At 41.7% G+C, this 14,844-nt stretch overlaps 2 protein-coding genes across 3 annotated transcripts in view; one reads left to right on the forward strand and one right to left on the reverse strand.

Moving 5' to 3' along the window:
* Positions 1-243: 243 nt before the first annotated feature.
* On the reverse strand, positions 244-2,595 carry birc5b (baculoviral IAP repeat containing 5b). The gene is made up of 4 exons (XM_026154221.2): positions 2,415-2,595; positions 1,648-1,757; positions 1,357-1,471; positions 244-1,257 (listed from the first exon to the last, which is right to left on the reverse strand). Exons 1-4 carry the CDS (start codon positions 2,538-2,540, stop codon positions 1,174-1,176), a joined length of 435 nt encoding a protein of 144 aa, XP_026010006.1. The 5' UTR covers positions 2,541-2,595; the 3' UTR covers positions 244-1,173.
* A 1,525-nt stretch (positions 2,596-4,120) lies between these two features.
* Positions 4,121-14,844, forward strand: part of znf385a (zinc finger protein 385A) — a 55,333-nt gene continuing 44,609 nt past the window's right edge. Inside the window, exon 1 of one of the 2 annotated variants that reach the window (XM_026153826.2) lies at positions 4,121-4,349. In XM_026153826.2, the coding sequence (XP_026009611.1) occupies positions 4,337-4,349 (13 nt within the window). In that variant the 5' untranslated portion in view covers positions 4,121-4,336. Of the gene's footprint in view, positions 4,350-10,041; positions 10,697-14,844 lie in introns of those variants that run through there. The other variant, XM_026153827.2, reaches the window with a different exon arrangement.

Here is a 14,844-nt window from a genome sequence, read left to right on the forward strand (position 1 = left end):
CCCTGATTAGAGTTACATTAGCAATTACTGCACACATCCCCCTTATGATCCATGTATTCACGCAAAACCACACCACTTACCCAAACACCTCATCAGTAAAAAGCTTGGATCTTTCCCCATACTAACTCAACATACACCTTCATATCCTTTAACTTTTTTAAATGAATGCATTCAGCTTAAAGAACAAAATATAGTTTGAGGAAATATTTTACAACAGCACTGCAAGAAAGAGACCAGAGGAAATTATAAAAGCAGAACAGTTTATTAAAAATGTTACATCACCTATGAGCATTTTACTTTAGTTTTGTCTAAAAATATTCTCTTCAATTTGCTCTGCAGTGAGCAGATAAGAGAGAATTAAGCAGCTGATCTGGGCTCAGTGGCCAGAGTGTTACATTAGACATTAATCCAGAACAGTGGAAGGTTGGGGAAGGGATAGCATCTCTTAATCCTTCACGTCATCCAACCAAGCCTTCCACAAAACACAGTGAGAAACAAACAGAGCCCTGCATCAGTTTCTCTTGCATAAAGACAGGAGAAAAATTAAAATGATTTTCAGAGTTAAACCGTTGTTCTTTAAGTGCAAAACAAACCCAGTCAAGTGCTTATCATGCAACCATCGTTCCCACGCCTTCTACTGTCAGCTGCAGCATCTCTTGAATTTCAGTCCCCCTCAGAGTTAGAGAAGTATCCTGGCAAGCCCTCGGTGCACTGTCCCCCTATATGTAACAGATGTTACTGGGGCAACAGTTGGTATTGAAAAGGAGGGGCTTCAGGCCATCTGTCCAGGGTCAAGGTTTGAAAAGGGGTGGTAGGGATGGTGGCACGTTCAGAGAGATGATAAGTAAGTGTTTGAAAAAAAGAGAATATAGCCCGCATTGTAATCCAGCTCAATGTGCGCTTTCATTTCAGAGTGAGGTGCATTTGTTAAGGTTTTGATGAGAGATTGGGAATTTCAGAAAGTGTATCAGCGTTATAGCAAAACTGCAGCTTTAATGCAAAAGCACCATCTTGTGGTCAAAGACGGTACTGTAAAGAAAGTGTCGCATTCGCCTAAGGCTGAATTTTATGAACTGCTATCCAATCCGACCAGTGAGTCAGGCTGCGGGTTCTTGTTTAACACTCAAGACTGGTATTGAAATAAAATAAGATGCAATGAATAAATGCATAGAATCAGTCCAGCTTAGATTTAAGCTCTGCAACTGTATGGTCTATGGCATCCCTCAAAAAAGCCATCTTCTTGTGCCAGACCTTTTTCTAAAGGGAGAATGTTGGAAAAGGGGGGAAAAAAAAAAGAAAAGTAAGAATTGAGGAAGAGTTAGTGTCTTTGCACACAGCCAACTGATGGGCACTTACGTAGTAAATCTTTAGCCTTTTGTTTTCCAGGTGACAGAATTCAGCCATTGTTAGCTTGGTGAAGTCTTTCTCCATGGTTAAGAAGTCACATTTAGAGCGCCTCTCATGTTCAGACCTTGTCAGATGTACATAATAAGCAAAAACACAATTAAAAACAAAAACATAATGCTGATTATGACTTATCAACTTCATGTAGCAGTCGGTCTTCTGCATATAGGAAACACGTTTGAGTAATGTAGATACAAATTAAATGTTTAACTGCTGCACCCCAGGTAGCATATTTTTTCTTACCAGGGATCATCATCTGGTTCCCAGCCCTCGAGCTCGAGCAGACAGAAGAAGCAGCAGGCAACATCTGGTTCATTCTCACTGGGGCAGTGGACAAACCCAGCTTTGGCCATCTGCAAATGTAAAAAGCAAGAGAGACCATATTGTCTGAACCCTTTTGTTGCCAGGCAGGCCAAGAATTAAGTTTTTTTGCAAAGGAATAAGTTTCATTGAAAATGAAACCTGACGATGGTCTCCTTTTGACTTCAGAGGGTAACATGGCACATGTTGTTGCTCATAAAGCAAGATGTCAGCAGCCTGTTTATCATGACAAGACTAGAAGGTACCGGGACAAACCTGTGCACTGGACACTTGAAACTGAATCTGGCACCTCCCTAACCATAAATTGCACACTGCCAGGCTTTCATAAAAGTATGTAGTGGAATACCAATGATCATCATCAGTTACAATTATGATTCATGGAGATGAGTGTAAATACTCCTGTGTACAGTTTGAACCACCTACACTTAAACTTAATTACATATTACCTTTAAATACTTGGTGTCAATACAAAATGTTAAGTCATATTTAGAAAGCAGTTCAACTATTTAAATAAAAATATTTTCCCAAGAAGTCCCAGTTAAACCAACCTGTTAGAAAATAGATTTGACCAAAGGTAACCGCTGTGTAAATCCATAACACATTGTAGATACAACAAATATGATGGAAACAAGCTAGCTAATCATGTTCCAAAGCATCAAGATTTCAGTTACTTGCAATGGGCGTCATACCTTTTCAGGCGTGCAGTTGCAGTCCTCTCTAAACGGCCAGTCTACAAAACTTTGCTCACGTAAATCATGACTGTACATTTTGCCAAATGAGTAAAACCTTTTTGCCAGCACATCAACGCTCGCCATAATGTCACCAAGGATGGACTCAGCCTGACATGTGCTTAAATCACTGCCATGCACACTTCTGCAGCTGTTTTCACTTTTCACTGATTAAATCCTCCCCAGGTTCAAGGCCGCGAGGATCTGTTTAGACTTGCTTTTGTTCTTATGTTCTACAGTTTTTTGTTGTGAATATCTTTATTATATTAAGATTGAAAGTTGTTATACAAGTAAAACTTTACTAACTTACAACTGTGGGCAAAATTAGGCCCTGCTAGTAAAGAAGAAGAAGAACCACTGCAGATATACATTGAGGGGAAAGCAGTGAATGGGAATGAGTCAAAAGTTCAATTAAAAATCATTTAGGTAAAGAAAACAAACAAACAAAACAAAGCAAAAATTTAACTTGTGAAGTGAGGTTTTCCACACAGACATCTGTTTGTCTTTATTGTTGAAATAAAATTGGCAACCTAACCCGCCTTGCCTTCTCTCCTTCCCTCTGGCTTTGAACCAGCTTACAGTATTAACCACAAATACGATCCAGCATTCTTACTGAGAAATTATTAATACGCTTGAGTTTTTTTCCCCTACATGTGTATGTGTCAGAAACCTAACAGTAAATAGAGACACTATAGCCATTAATGGTTTTTGGTGCTACTTTTAATGGCATGTTTATTGCTGAGAGAGACGGGGGCAGTTTTTTGTCCGCAGTGAGTCTCTGTTACTCTGTAACGCTACCCCGAGGCCCCTGGGTGCTAAAAAATGCTTACATCTATAAACTGCTGTCCTCTCCCCTTCTAACCTTATCTTTCTGCAGAATGCATGGGGAGGTGGGGGTTGCAGTACCTGCTTATTAGGATGTGAGTGTGTGACTCTGTGTATACACACACTCGCACACTAATCACTGGAGGCACTCTAGGAAGTGATGCTGTGTAAGGACATATCAAACAGTAGGCTTTGAATGAGTTGGACATTCACTGTACAGCTGATGTCACATTAAAGCTAGCTCCAGTTGGCCTATGTGGTGGATGACTGCTTACTGCAGAATAGAATTTACCTTTAAATTTCTTCGTGTGTTATGTCGTCACTCTGCTTTTATTTATATCTGAATTTTTGCTTTTTTCATCAGATTTTATTAAACACTGCTGTTGGTTTGAGGTACAGCAGCTGTGCTGTGATCCAGTGGGACCACAGGGTTTATTTAGAGGTTGAAGAATTTGCAGATGTAGAAAGGCTTGTGTGCTTAAGAGTGTTTTGCAAATGTTGGAGAATTCAATCCACATGCTGTACCAAAAATCCTTTCACGGGTGGGTAATTCTCATCTGTTGGTATTGGATCTGACTTCCTCACGCCTTCACTGACATTTGGCTCACCTTTCTGCCCTCTTTGCTGCTGATGAGTCCCCGCTACAGCATTCGGCAAAGGGCTCGCTCCTTCCCCTGACACGACTGCTCTCACCAGGTCTGTCAAGATTAGCTGCTGTACTCTCCTGCTCTCGCTTTGTTTTCACACAGGGCGGACAGTAAGAGGGAGGGAGGAGGTATGATGCAGAGAGGTGGAGGGGAGGTGACAGAGGCAACGTGTATGTATGCGGTCTCTATGTCCACATGTCCTTCATATTACTCAAGTATATGCTGTTTCCTTTCACTGATCGTGGGAATCTTTTCAAAATAATGAGAATTTAATTGTTTTTCTTCTACTTGCAAAAAGCCAGATCAGTTTAATTGTACAAGGATTCAACAAAGGAAATAGTTGTTTCTCATTTTACCTAGCTAGTGTTAGAGACTGGACCCGGTCATTAAGAGCAGGAGTAGCTGAAGTCAATGTGGAGCACAGGTAAGAACTGAACCTAATATCATATCATCGTCTTCTGCAATGTGTCTTCTTCCGTATAATGGCAGAGTATGCATGACTTCTATTTTTCTTCAATATTGCAGCTGTGTGGTGCAGTTTTTGGGTTTATAAATATGCCTTGGTTACCTCAAATTGGATTATATTTGACAAATATGTGAACAGGTGTGCTTGAAGGTCACTGCTTGAAGGTCTTTCCTTTTCTCAAGTATACATCTGTGGAGATGAGCGCTGTCCTGACAGCTCCACCTGTTTCCTGCTGCTCTCACATCCAGACTGAGCTCCACACGAGTTTGCTCAAATTTCACACAAACATTATTCAAGGAATACATATTTGAGTGAAACTTGTCCCCGTTAACGAGTACACCACTTGTGTTTAACTGTTAGAAAAAAGCTAAATAAAGAATACTTTGCACACTTTCTTGATGATGATAGATTAGATGCTAGATTTTAGATGTTATCTGGTTGACCCATGTTGAGGTTTAATAATAGAGGACTGGCTGGAGAGATGATAATTAGTCTAAATAAAAATACACTGCTTATAATGTGTTGGCTTAGAGCAGAATAATGCGAATCATCATAGTAAAATTTCAGGAAAAAAGGAGTTGTGATGCAAGTGTGTGATCTGAATATGGCCGGAAAGAGAGGTGCCCTGTGCTCCTGTGGTGCTGGTGTAAAAGTGTCAGGAAAGTGTGAGAGTGTGACAGTCAACAGCGACATTCTCCACCTCCGCAGGCAAGTGTGGATTCACAGGACAGGCACACCCACCTGTGTACACACATCCACATACAGTGTTCTCACAGACTCTCTCTTTCTCTTTCTGTAGGAGACAGTCATTGAAACTTTATTAACTTTCTTTCTGAAAAGAAATCATAACAATCATCTTGATAGTTTGATCAAAACATGTTGCTGAAAGGTAAAGAAATAAAGCTTTTAAAAACATGGCTACACGGTGAATTATTAAAATTAAAACAAGCTTAAAACATTTTTATATTTATAGAAATACTCTAAAACACTTCATAGTTTAATTCAAAATTAAGGGAGAAAATCTGTACACAAGGGCACATTGAGTGCTTCTCTGATAGTGTGTCTCATCAACTGTTGGAGTAATGGGGAAAAAATGGATTTCATGCTGGTAAGTTATTTTTGTCGTACTGTATCTGGAATGACAGGAAAACATTTTTCTGTTCGTCTGTGTTTTCTGAAGTGGGACAAAGAATTCAAGCAACATGTTATATGGCTGGCCACATTTCCTGCACACATCCACACCTGATCAATAGTCTAAATTTAGTGGGATGATTATCCCTCACATTTGGAAAGTGATATGCCTGTCAGACTTGCAGGCTCAGGCCGATTCAAGGGGAAAGCAGAGGTCCTTGTGCTCCTGCTCAGCTCCACTTACTCACCAGACAGATTGGGTCCTATGACAAACTCATTATTTGGTTAAAAAGAGAAAGATTGCTGTTTTCCTTTGACATGGTGACTTATTTGTCACATTCTAAGGCAAAGCCAAAGTACGCTGATGGCACCTGCCTGGCCGGCTCACTTTTGACTTTCATAGCCAGTCTCTAAATTCACCACCACAGTGACGAGAGGCACCCAAAGCCCAATATGTGAGCGAGGTTGGGCCTGTACATCAGCATCACCATGCAAAAAAACAGACTTTAGAAGAAGAAAAGAGAAAACTAACACGTCTGGAGAGTCACATACTGTAGTGCCTGCAGGACTCGGAGATGAACTATGACTTGAATTTATGATCAAAAGAAGCTGCATTTTGACTGCGCTCGAGCTCTTGAAGAGAAGTGAGTTACAGTCACCATTGCAAATTTCAGTGAGCGTAGATTTATTGTGTGTTCCCCCAGTAGGATAGCAAGAGGAAGACTTATCTTGGCATTATTTGAAGGGTTGAGTTAGATGTGCACGCTCTTCCTCGGGTTTGATATACAGTATTTCTCACAGTCTGTTGCTGAACATCATTGGATGAGTATTTATAAGCCTTTCATACTCAGCAGTCATTCCTTTTGTATCTGACACTGGCCTCAACAGCTTTGTCTGTTCAACAAATCTGTTGTATATATTTTTCCACTTGAGTGAGGTGTATCTGTCTCAGTCTGACAGGCTTTAAGGCCATAACCAGTTGTGTCAGCTTTCTCTTTGGTTCCCTTATTTACTTCTATGTGTGGTGATGTGGCTCTGAGAACATATTAGCCTTTCAGTTTACATGAGATCATTTTACATTTTGGAAGTTTTCCAAATGCTTGTCTAGTACCAGAGCAGATATTCTGTTTATGCTCAAACAGAAGCAAGGCACCCTGTATTAACAGGCTTACACCAATAGAGGGTAGCATAGATTAAACATTAGCTGGAATCCAGAATTACTTCTGCATACTTTGGCACCTTCAGACTCACTTAAAAGTGATGATAAAGTTCAGTATTAGTCTGTTCTGTGTTAGCACTTTAAAAAAGACTTACCACTTAAAAAAAATAGAGATTTATATACAAAAGTCAAAGTTAGCGTAAGCCTACTTTAGATTCAACACAGTGTCCTCAGAGGTAAGTGAAAGCTCGCTGATAGAAACGGCTCAAGAAACAGAGTAAAAGCGAAGTATGTTAAAAATTTTGTAAACAAGTTGCAGGATTGTTGACATCATCCTTCAAAACATGGTATATCAAAGTAAATGTTCGGTAATCATAACAAATATCAAGAGTAATAAAAATAATCTTAAGAAGAATTTCTATATTACATTAACCGTCTTCGAGACTACTTAAATTATTGTACTCTTCTTTAATCCTGCCTTATCTCAACTATTGCACTGACCTATGGGGTAAATCATACAAAATTCAACATAAGACACATAACATATGTCTTATTATTATTTTGCATTACCTTATTATAAATTATTAGTTTGTACAAAAGGCGGGTGTACGACCTTTTAGTTCCCTTTGACCTATGTGTGAAAGTCATTGTGATTTTATAACTTTTGAAATAAAATCAGAAATAATGATAATTATTTTTTTAATCATTGAAGGTACAGATGCAGTTTTTACACTTACATTTTACACTTTCTTGCAATACTTGCAATACTCTATGTAGTGTGACCTAAAGGTTTGTAGCAGTAAAGCACAACTTTCAAACTTGGGAAATCTGACAGTCTCAGGGACACATTTGAATGCAAACAAATTCCTTTAAATGCTTGCTAAAACGACTAAGCACTTTAAAGTTGAAAAACAAAAGCAGTATCTAGCAGTTAATACCCTGCCAATTAAATCTCTATAATTAATTGCTTGTGTAGCGAACAGATGTTTCAGCTGAATGCAACATTGTGTCTGTTTATATACACGGAGCTAATTTTTAGGAAATTCCCCTCCTCTACGATTAGTTTCTGTAATCGGATCACATCGTTCGTGGAAACATTTTTAGAAAATAGTTTTGTAACTATAGACATGCAAATTAAATATGACCATACTTGTTATTTCCTCCACTGATTGTGAAGCAACATTAGAAACACAAGTGGATGGGAGGTGAAATGATGTCAGTTCATTATTCATTATTATCATTCATTATAACAGGTCCCTGGTGGCATAAGTGTCTCTCTCATCGAGAGGTGACAGAGATTAGCTTTAGAAGGCTCTATGAACAAACAGAGGAACCAATCGTAGTAGAGCAGCTTCCTCCCTTCTTGCTCTCTTTACACAGTGTTTCTCTACATCACCTTTCTCCAAACATACCAGTCCAATAATACCATCTGTCCTCTCCCCAGTGGCCTTCACCTTATCCCTGAGCTTCTTACCCCTGTCCCCCTCTCCTGCCGTCTGCTTTGCCCTCCCTTCTTCTTCTTCTTCTTCTTCTTCTTGTCTTTGGACGATACAGGATCTCCATGCTCCAATTTCACCCTCTCATCATGACATCCATTAAAGTGGCGCTGGGCCCTGGGCCCCTGTTGGCCCGACAGCACATTAGCTCTCGGCCCATTGAACAACAACAAGGACCGGCTCTGAATTATTGATACCAACACAACTAATGAGGAAACACTATCTCAGCTCTTTTGCTGACACACAAACACACACACACAAATGTTGACGGAACAACTTGCAAGCACAACTATATTAATAACAACTATTGTTCCAGCTGCTAGTGCCACATTTTCAAAAACGAATATTTTCTGTACTCAGTCCATTTCCTGCAGACGTAATGTATGTCTGCGTGGTTTGTCCAAGGAGCCAGAGGCTAAAATTCTTCTTCTAACCTGTCTGTTCCTTTGCACTTAAAAAAAAAGCTTGTTCCACATCAGTAAAGTCCATTATTTTCTCTGCTGGATGTGTCAGATCTTGCTTGCAGTTGTGAAATTTTCTGTGTGTCTTTAAGAGCTACCATATGTTCCATAATACCATCAGTTTTTAGTCATTGGATTTTATCCAAACGTAAGAGTCTGTAAGAATTTGAGTGGGTGTTTGTGGCACCTAAGACTGCCAGTGTTTACATACAGTAGCCTAAACGTATGCAGTGGAGCTGCTGTAAAGAGAGGTATTGGAGGTGTCAGCCAGCCTCCTTAGTATTCACTCCAACACCCTGTGACTCACAGCCTCAGCCTGAGAGAGTGAGAAGGGTAGTGGTGGAGCTAGAGATAGAAGAGAAAGAGGGAAAGAGAGAGCAGGACAAGAGGAGGCACAATGAACATCAGGCAGCATTTTCTGTAGCCCCAGGCTCACGTGTTTATATCTGTATGTGTTTGCAAGCATGCCCGCCCAAGGGGATTAATTTTTTGACAGCTTTGTTAAGCCTTCTCTTAAGCGCTGAGCTTCTCAATAACATCGTGGCTGTGTGATTTTCCGAATGTCTCTCTGTGATTTCTCTTCACAAGGGAAGCTGGAGAGAGAGACAGAAAGAGAGAGGCAAAGACTAGTGCTCAACATGACAGCAGGCATTCTTTGAGTGGCTCCTCGGTGTGGAGGAAGTGGACCATAAGAAGCTGGCTGTGAAGCTCCTCTTCATTCACTGACTGCATTGCATTGGTCGATAGTTAAATTTTTCCGCAGCCCATTTTCTGTGTCCGACTCTGTCTGTCTTTGTCTCAATATTCAATCCTTCTGGTTGTCTCTTCTTGTCACTCAATGTCTCTTCATTCCTCTGTCAGTTTGTATTTAGTTTAATCTCTGCCCCTCCTTCTTCTGCTTCCTCCGGTCTGTCGCTTTCTATTTCATCTCTCCTTTTTGCTTGCTCCCCCCCAGTCCCACTCCCAGTCTCAAGTCTATCCCCTTTGATGAAACCACAGATGTTGATAAGAATGTGTAACTTTGTCTGGGTAGGTTGAAAAGATGGAGGGAGGAAAGGGAGAGAAGCACAAACGCGCACAGCGTTAAGGTTAATCCCCTTACAAGTCCACACACACATGGAGTCAAAGGGTAGCGAGGCGGAGGTAATAAACAGCGAATGCAACAGACAGAAAACCAGGCTCACTGTGAGGGGGAGATGGGTGAGGAGAGTGTGGCAAATAAAAGTGAGAAATTGGTTTTGGGAGACAGCATTTTCAGTCAAGCTCTGTCTCCCCTTCATGACTTCCACTCTGCATGATGACAAGTGCCTGCTGCTGTTCCCATTGGTCGAACCTGCCACCAATCAGAGCAGAGGCATGTAAGGTGCCTTTAGGTTATATCCAATCCCTAAAAAACAAGGAGCAGAGAGAGGGAGAGAAAGCCAGAATGGGAAAGGGAGTTGTGTGCTTCATAGAGAGAGACCAAAGCAGATGTTGACTTTAAAGTAGATCGAACTGCTTTCCTTTTGAAGTGATACAGTAGACAGGAAACTGATTGTCAGCTGTTTGTTGGAGACCACACCACAATTCCTCCTGGCTGCTGTGGAGAAGAAGATCTTGGCTCTGTAGTCTCCCCCCTGCCAGCGTGATTGGCTGTCACACTTTAGGCTCCCCCTTCTCTCTTTTTCTTCTTCACTCTCTCTCTCTCTCTCTCTCTCTCTCTCTCTCTGTCTCCTCTGTGCTGTCCTGAGGCTTACCTGAGCCACCACTGCAGAAACAGAGGACCCCCCTCCTCACACACACACACACACACACACACTCGTGCTGTTTCTTTCTCACACTCAGTTTTTCACCTGGATAGAGCAGGCGCAAGGGACGGCATGTGCAGCAGCAGCAGCAGTCTCTCCTCACATCTAGCGCTACCTCTCTGAGTTGCCTCTTTCTGGAGAGTGGAGAGCAACTCTGAAAAAGACATTTTGGAGCCATTGTACACTTGGAGAAAACAGGAGAGACGGGGGGCAGTGAGGGAACACTTGTCAACCCAGGGACACCAAAGGCAACGCACAGCAATGATTTTGGGTGAGTTGTTGCTTTTTGGTGCATCGGATTTTAGAAGACATCAGTCAGGCTGTTGAATCACTAATCCCTACTTAAACTTGGCCACCAGCAGCTCTGTTTTATTTATTTTTTTAGTAGTCTGCTTGGTTTTGATTGCACAGAGACATCTGTCAATACCAAGCGCCTGGGTCAACCTCTAAATTACAGATAGTGTTTGTAATTACGCTAATAGTGTGCCATTTATGTGGCAGGTGTGAGTGATGACATAGAAGGTCAAAGCATTTGCGCTGGACTGTATCATTATGGTCTGTTTGGTCACATGACCAGACTCCACCACTCTCATGTTCTGTCAGAAGGGGCTAAGTGACAAAGATGGTTTCAGCTGAACTTGGTGATAACTGATGTCATGCGGTTTTATACAAACAGTCAGTGCAGAATTCGTGACTTTCTTCTGATGATTTGTTACTGTGGCACTCAATTTCTCCTCAACCTTGCATTGCTGCCATCCTGATTAATGATAAGCGTCCAAGTCATCAAACACATTTTAAAAAGAAGATTCATTCCTTAGCATGCAGGAGAGTATAGATTCCAGTTACTAGACATTGTTGTGAGTCAGCCAGCACTTTCTTCTTTAGTATGCTGGTCTCATAGTGGCCATGTCTAGGAGAGGGGATTCTGTGTGGTCTGTGTGCGCTTTGCATTCGGCTTGTAGATTCATACAGAGGTTTTAAAAGGAAATTCGCTTGTAAAAATGTTCTAGAGTCTTCTTATTTGCACATGGCCATGACTGTGAAGCCGTGTGTGCTTATTGCCCATGTATTACTTCGAAATGTGTGTGTGCGTTGATGCACGCTCTCCCGGAGAGGCCACTTTGTTTTAACGCATGCCTGGGCTGATTCAGGCGCAGTTCTGCTTCTCTGCTCTCCCGGCAGGCATGTTTTTCAAGCAGATAACTTTAATGATTATGGGGAGTCATGCAGTCTGAGGTGTGGGAGCTCAAAGTGTGTGTGTACCTGTGAGCTAAAGGTTTTCAACCAGTCACTAAACTTTTTTCGAACAGCCATCAAAGAGATAACTTTTTCACTTTGGGAAGGTTTTTAATTTTTGTTAAATAACATTAAAATTTATCTCTATTTTAAGGGTTATATTTTGCACTTCTGAAGCTGGTTAAAAATGAACAATTCCTCGACTTGAGCCTCATGTAACAGACAAGTACTGTCTTGATCAGGTTGCAGGTGGTAGCAGCTCCCGTAAATGATATTTGGGTAGGATATCTTAACACCAACACACCCCCCCCCCTCAACTACAACTCTGCTGGTTGAGGTTAAACTTTAGCGTAGTCATTGGAGTGTGTGTATTTGAATTTTGATGGAAGCAATATCACACGGAACGTAACTTCTGTTGTGCAGTAACATAAATTTGGCCTCTGCATAAAGACTGATGTCAGTGTTAACTGGTTACGCCACAGATCTTTTTTCTATTTTACAGAAACGGTGATAATGAACTGTGGCTCTAACGTTCAAAATCTGTGTGTTTCTCATTGCATCTAATGATTTGTCAAACCTTTCCACTTCACACCTGCCGAAAAAGCTGACCCAAGGCTTCTGCTTATTAAGTTGTCACTCAGATAGGCATCTTTCATTATTTCTGTCTGAACACTGAGATTTTCTCGTGCCTAACATTCTGCTCCATTTGCATGATGATGTGGCTACTGAGTGATTTGACATTTCTAGCTTTCTTCTTCTGAAAAGGGTAATGTCATTGTAATGACCTTTACAATTCTGGCACTGGTTGATGTCGACCTCCAATCAGCAAATTTCCTGATTAAGCTCCCTGATATAAATCTGCAACGTTGTGATAACATATCTCAATTGGAAATGTGTGTCGTTATAAAAATGCAGTTAAAGAAAGAAATGTGTTTTTGAGTATGCCTGCGAGAACCACATGCTCCAGCGATTGTGTCTGCATGGCTACTGGTGTTTTTCTCTTTCCACTGTTTTCTGTGACCTTGAGCAAACAACCTTTACCAGTGCGGCTCTGTCCCTGATGCTGTACACAATTCTATTGTCATTAGCTTTGTCGGCATTCTGGAGGCCTGACAGAGGCTTTTGGCTGCTGTAATAGTAATGACAATTCTGAAGTTGATCATTGCAATGGCAGTGTGCTTATATACAAAGCTGCAGGCAGCCAGCATAGCTGTCTGTCTGCTGTCTGTCTGTCTGTCTGGCATGGGCTCTGCACCGAGGTATTGGTATGAGACTGCTGCTGGTCAGTACATGCGTGTGCGCGCATGTGTGTGCGCGTGCGTGTGTGCATGTCTGTGCACGTGTGCATGTGTGTGTTTGTGGATAAAAAAGAGAGAGAAACAGCAAGAGAACAATGGCGACCTAATAACGAACATGATCGCTGGGCTCCTGTTAGTGTAGAGCTTCTCAGTTGACTGTGGAGTCATGGTGATCAGCCGCCATGATGTCTAGCACAAACCATCTACGCCTGCAGTGAGTTCCTGGTGTGGAGTCCACATTTAGACAGGAACTGTCTGTATTGCCCTCTTACTGTCACCAGATATTGCATGGTGACTATCTGACAAGCATTCCTGGTAAAATCTACTTTGTTAGCATCATTGCAAAGTTTTTGGGGGAGGACCTGTCATGTCATGAGCAGTTCATGTTTAAACGTTGCTTCATGTCTCATCTGTCTTGTCTGTTTGAGTCAGATCTGACCTCCCGAGCTCAGGGCCATGCAGCCGATCTGTCTCTTTGTTTTTGTGTTTGAGCATCCACTCCTACCTCATCTGTCTCCATAAAGTTTATCTTTCTGTTCCTGTCTGCATAGCTATTGCTTTTTCCATTCACCGAGCTCTGCAACCCCCTTCTTTTAATTGACTGCACACACCTGGTTCCAGAGGTCAAGTCAAAGACATCATAAAAAAATGTGTTTGAGCAGATCAGCAATGCCCCCCATCCCCATTTTCTTCATGACTGTGCTGCTCTCTTTGTTTATGTCAAAGTGACATAGTAATTATAACTCATTAATGAGCCAGATATTTGGTATTCATGCCCCAGTATTTTTCCTCTATGCTTCTTTGCATATCCAAGACATAAGGGGAATACTTGAGAGCTGCTGGAACTGCAGGAATTCTGCAACCCCATTTTCTACCTTTCTGCAAAGTGGACCTCTGGTTTCACCAGTTTGTGTTGTAGAATATCATGATGCCATTCAGCAGGAAGAGGTAAGACTATGGCATTGTGCTGTGTGATCTGTGTGATGAGTAGCTCAGTGTGCTTGACCCACTTCACCTTTATAGCTGCTCTGCATACCAAGGCACAGAATAAAAAAGACTTATTCCCATGACAGTAATTACAATATGCCACAAAGGTCAGGGCTGACCTGGCATGTAAGATAAATGTGGCACTCATTTGTAGGGGGACTGTATAATGTGTGTGCAAGGGATATTAGGTGGATATATGTGTGAGCAGGAGCAAGTAGCAGGCTTGCCACTTCTTTCTTTAAGTCTAGCTCACCCCTGGTTTGTGGAGATCCCTCTTCCATCAAAAAGCTGCTAGGTCTCATCCCCTCCCTGCCTGGCTTTTCTCTGTTGCTCCATTTGTTTATGCTGGAGTGACTGTGTGTCAGCAGGTTGTCAATACTGTCTGTAAGAGACTCTAATGAATAGGCCTATTATTGGACTGGTGGGATGGAAACCCATTGTGTTTGTTTGTGTGTGCGTGTGTGTGTGTGCACGTGTGTGTGTGGCACACTGCGGAGCAGCAAAAGGTAAAGGTGTGTGATTTCCTGACTCCCATGTTTCCACTGGTCTCCCCGCAGTGCCCTGTATTAAAGGTTTTTTTTAGTGAAAATTAGAATGATCCTGGAGTAAACATAGTATTTTTTTGTGAGTTATAGTCATAAAGTAAAAAAGCAAACAGTGAAAATAAAACCGATTTGTGCCGTTTATGAAGCACCCACTAGGGCCCACGGCACCTGCCACCACTACCAAAAAAACCTGGCGCTTTGCTGCTGCGCTGTGAAGCACAGAAATGCACCTGTGCGTGATTATGGTGTCACATTAGTGCATTCACCAAGGCAAGCTGGCTGACTACTTACTGGGAATCCTGGGGCTACAAGACACCTGGGAGTTGAAGCCTGGAAAATGTTCTGTATGCTTC

Source organism: Astatotilapia calliptera, chromosome 20, assembly GCF_964374335.1.
Source record: "Astatotilapia calliptera chromosome 20, fAstCal68.1, whole genome shotgun sequence".
Lineage (NCBI taxonomy): Eukaryota > Metazoa > Chordata > Actinopteri > Cichliformes > Cichlidae > Astatotilapia > Astatotilapia calliptera.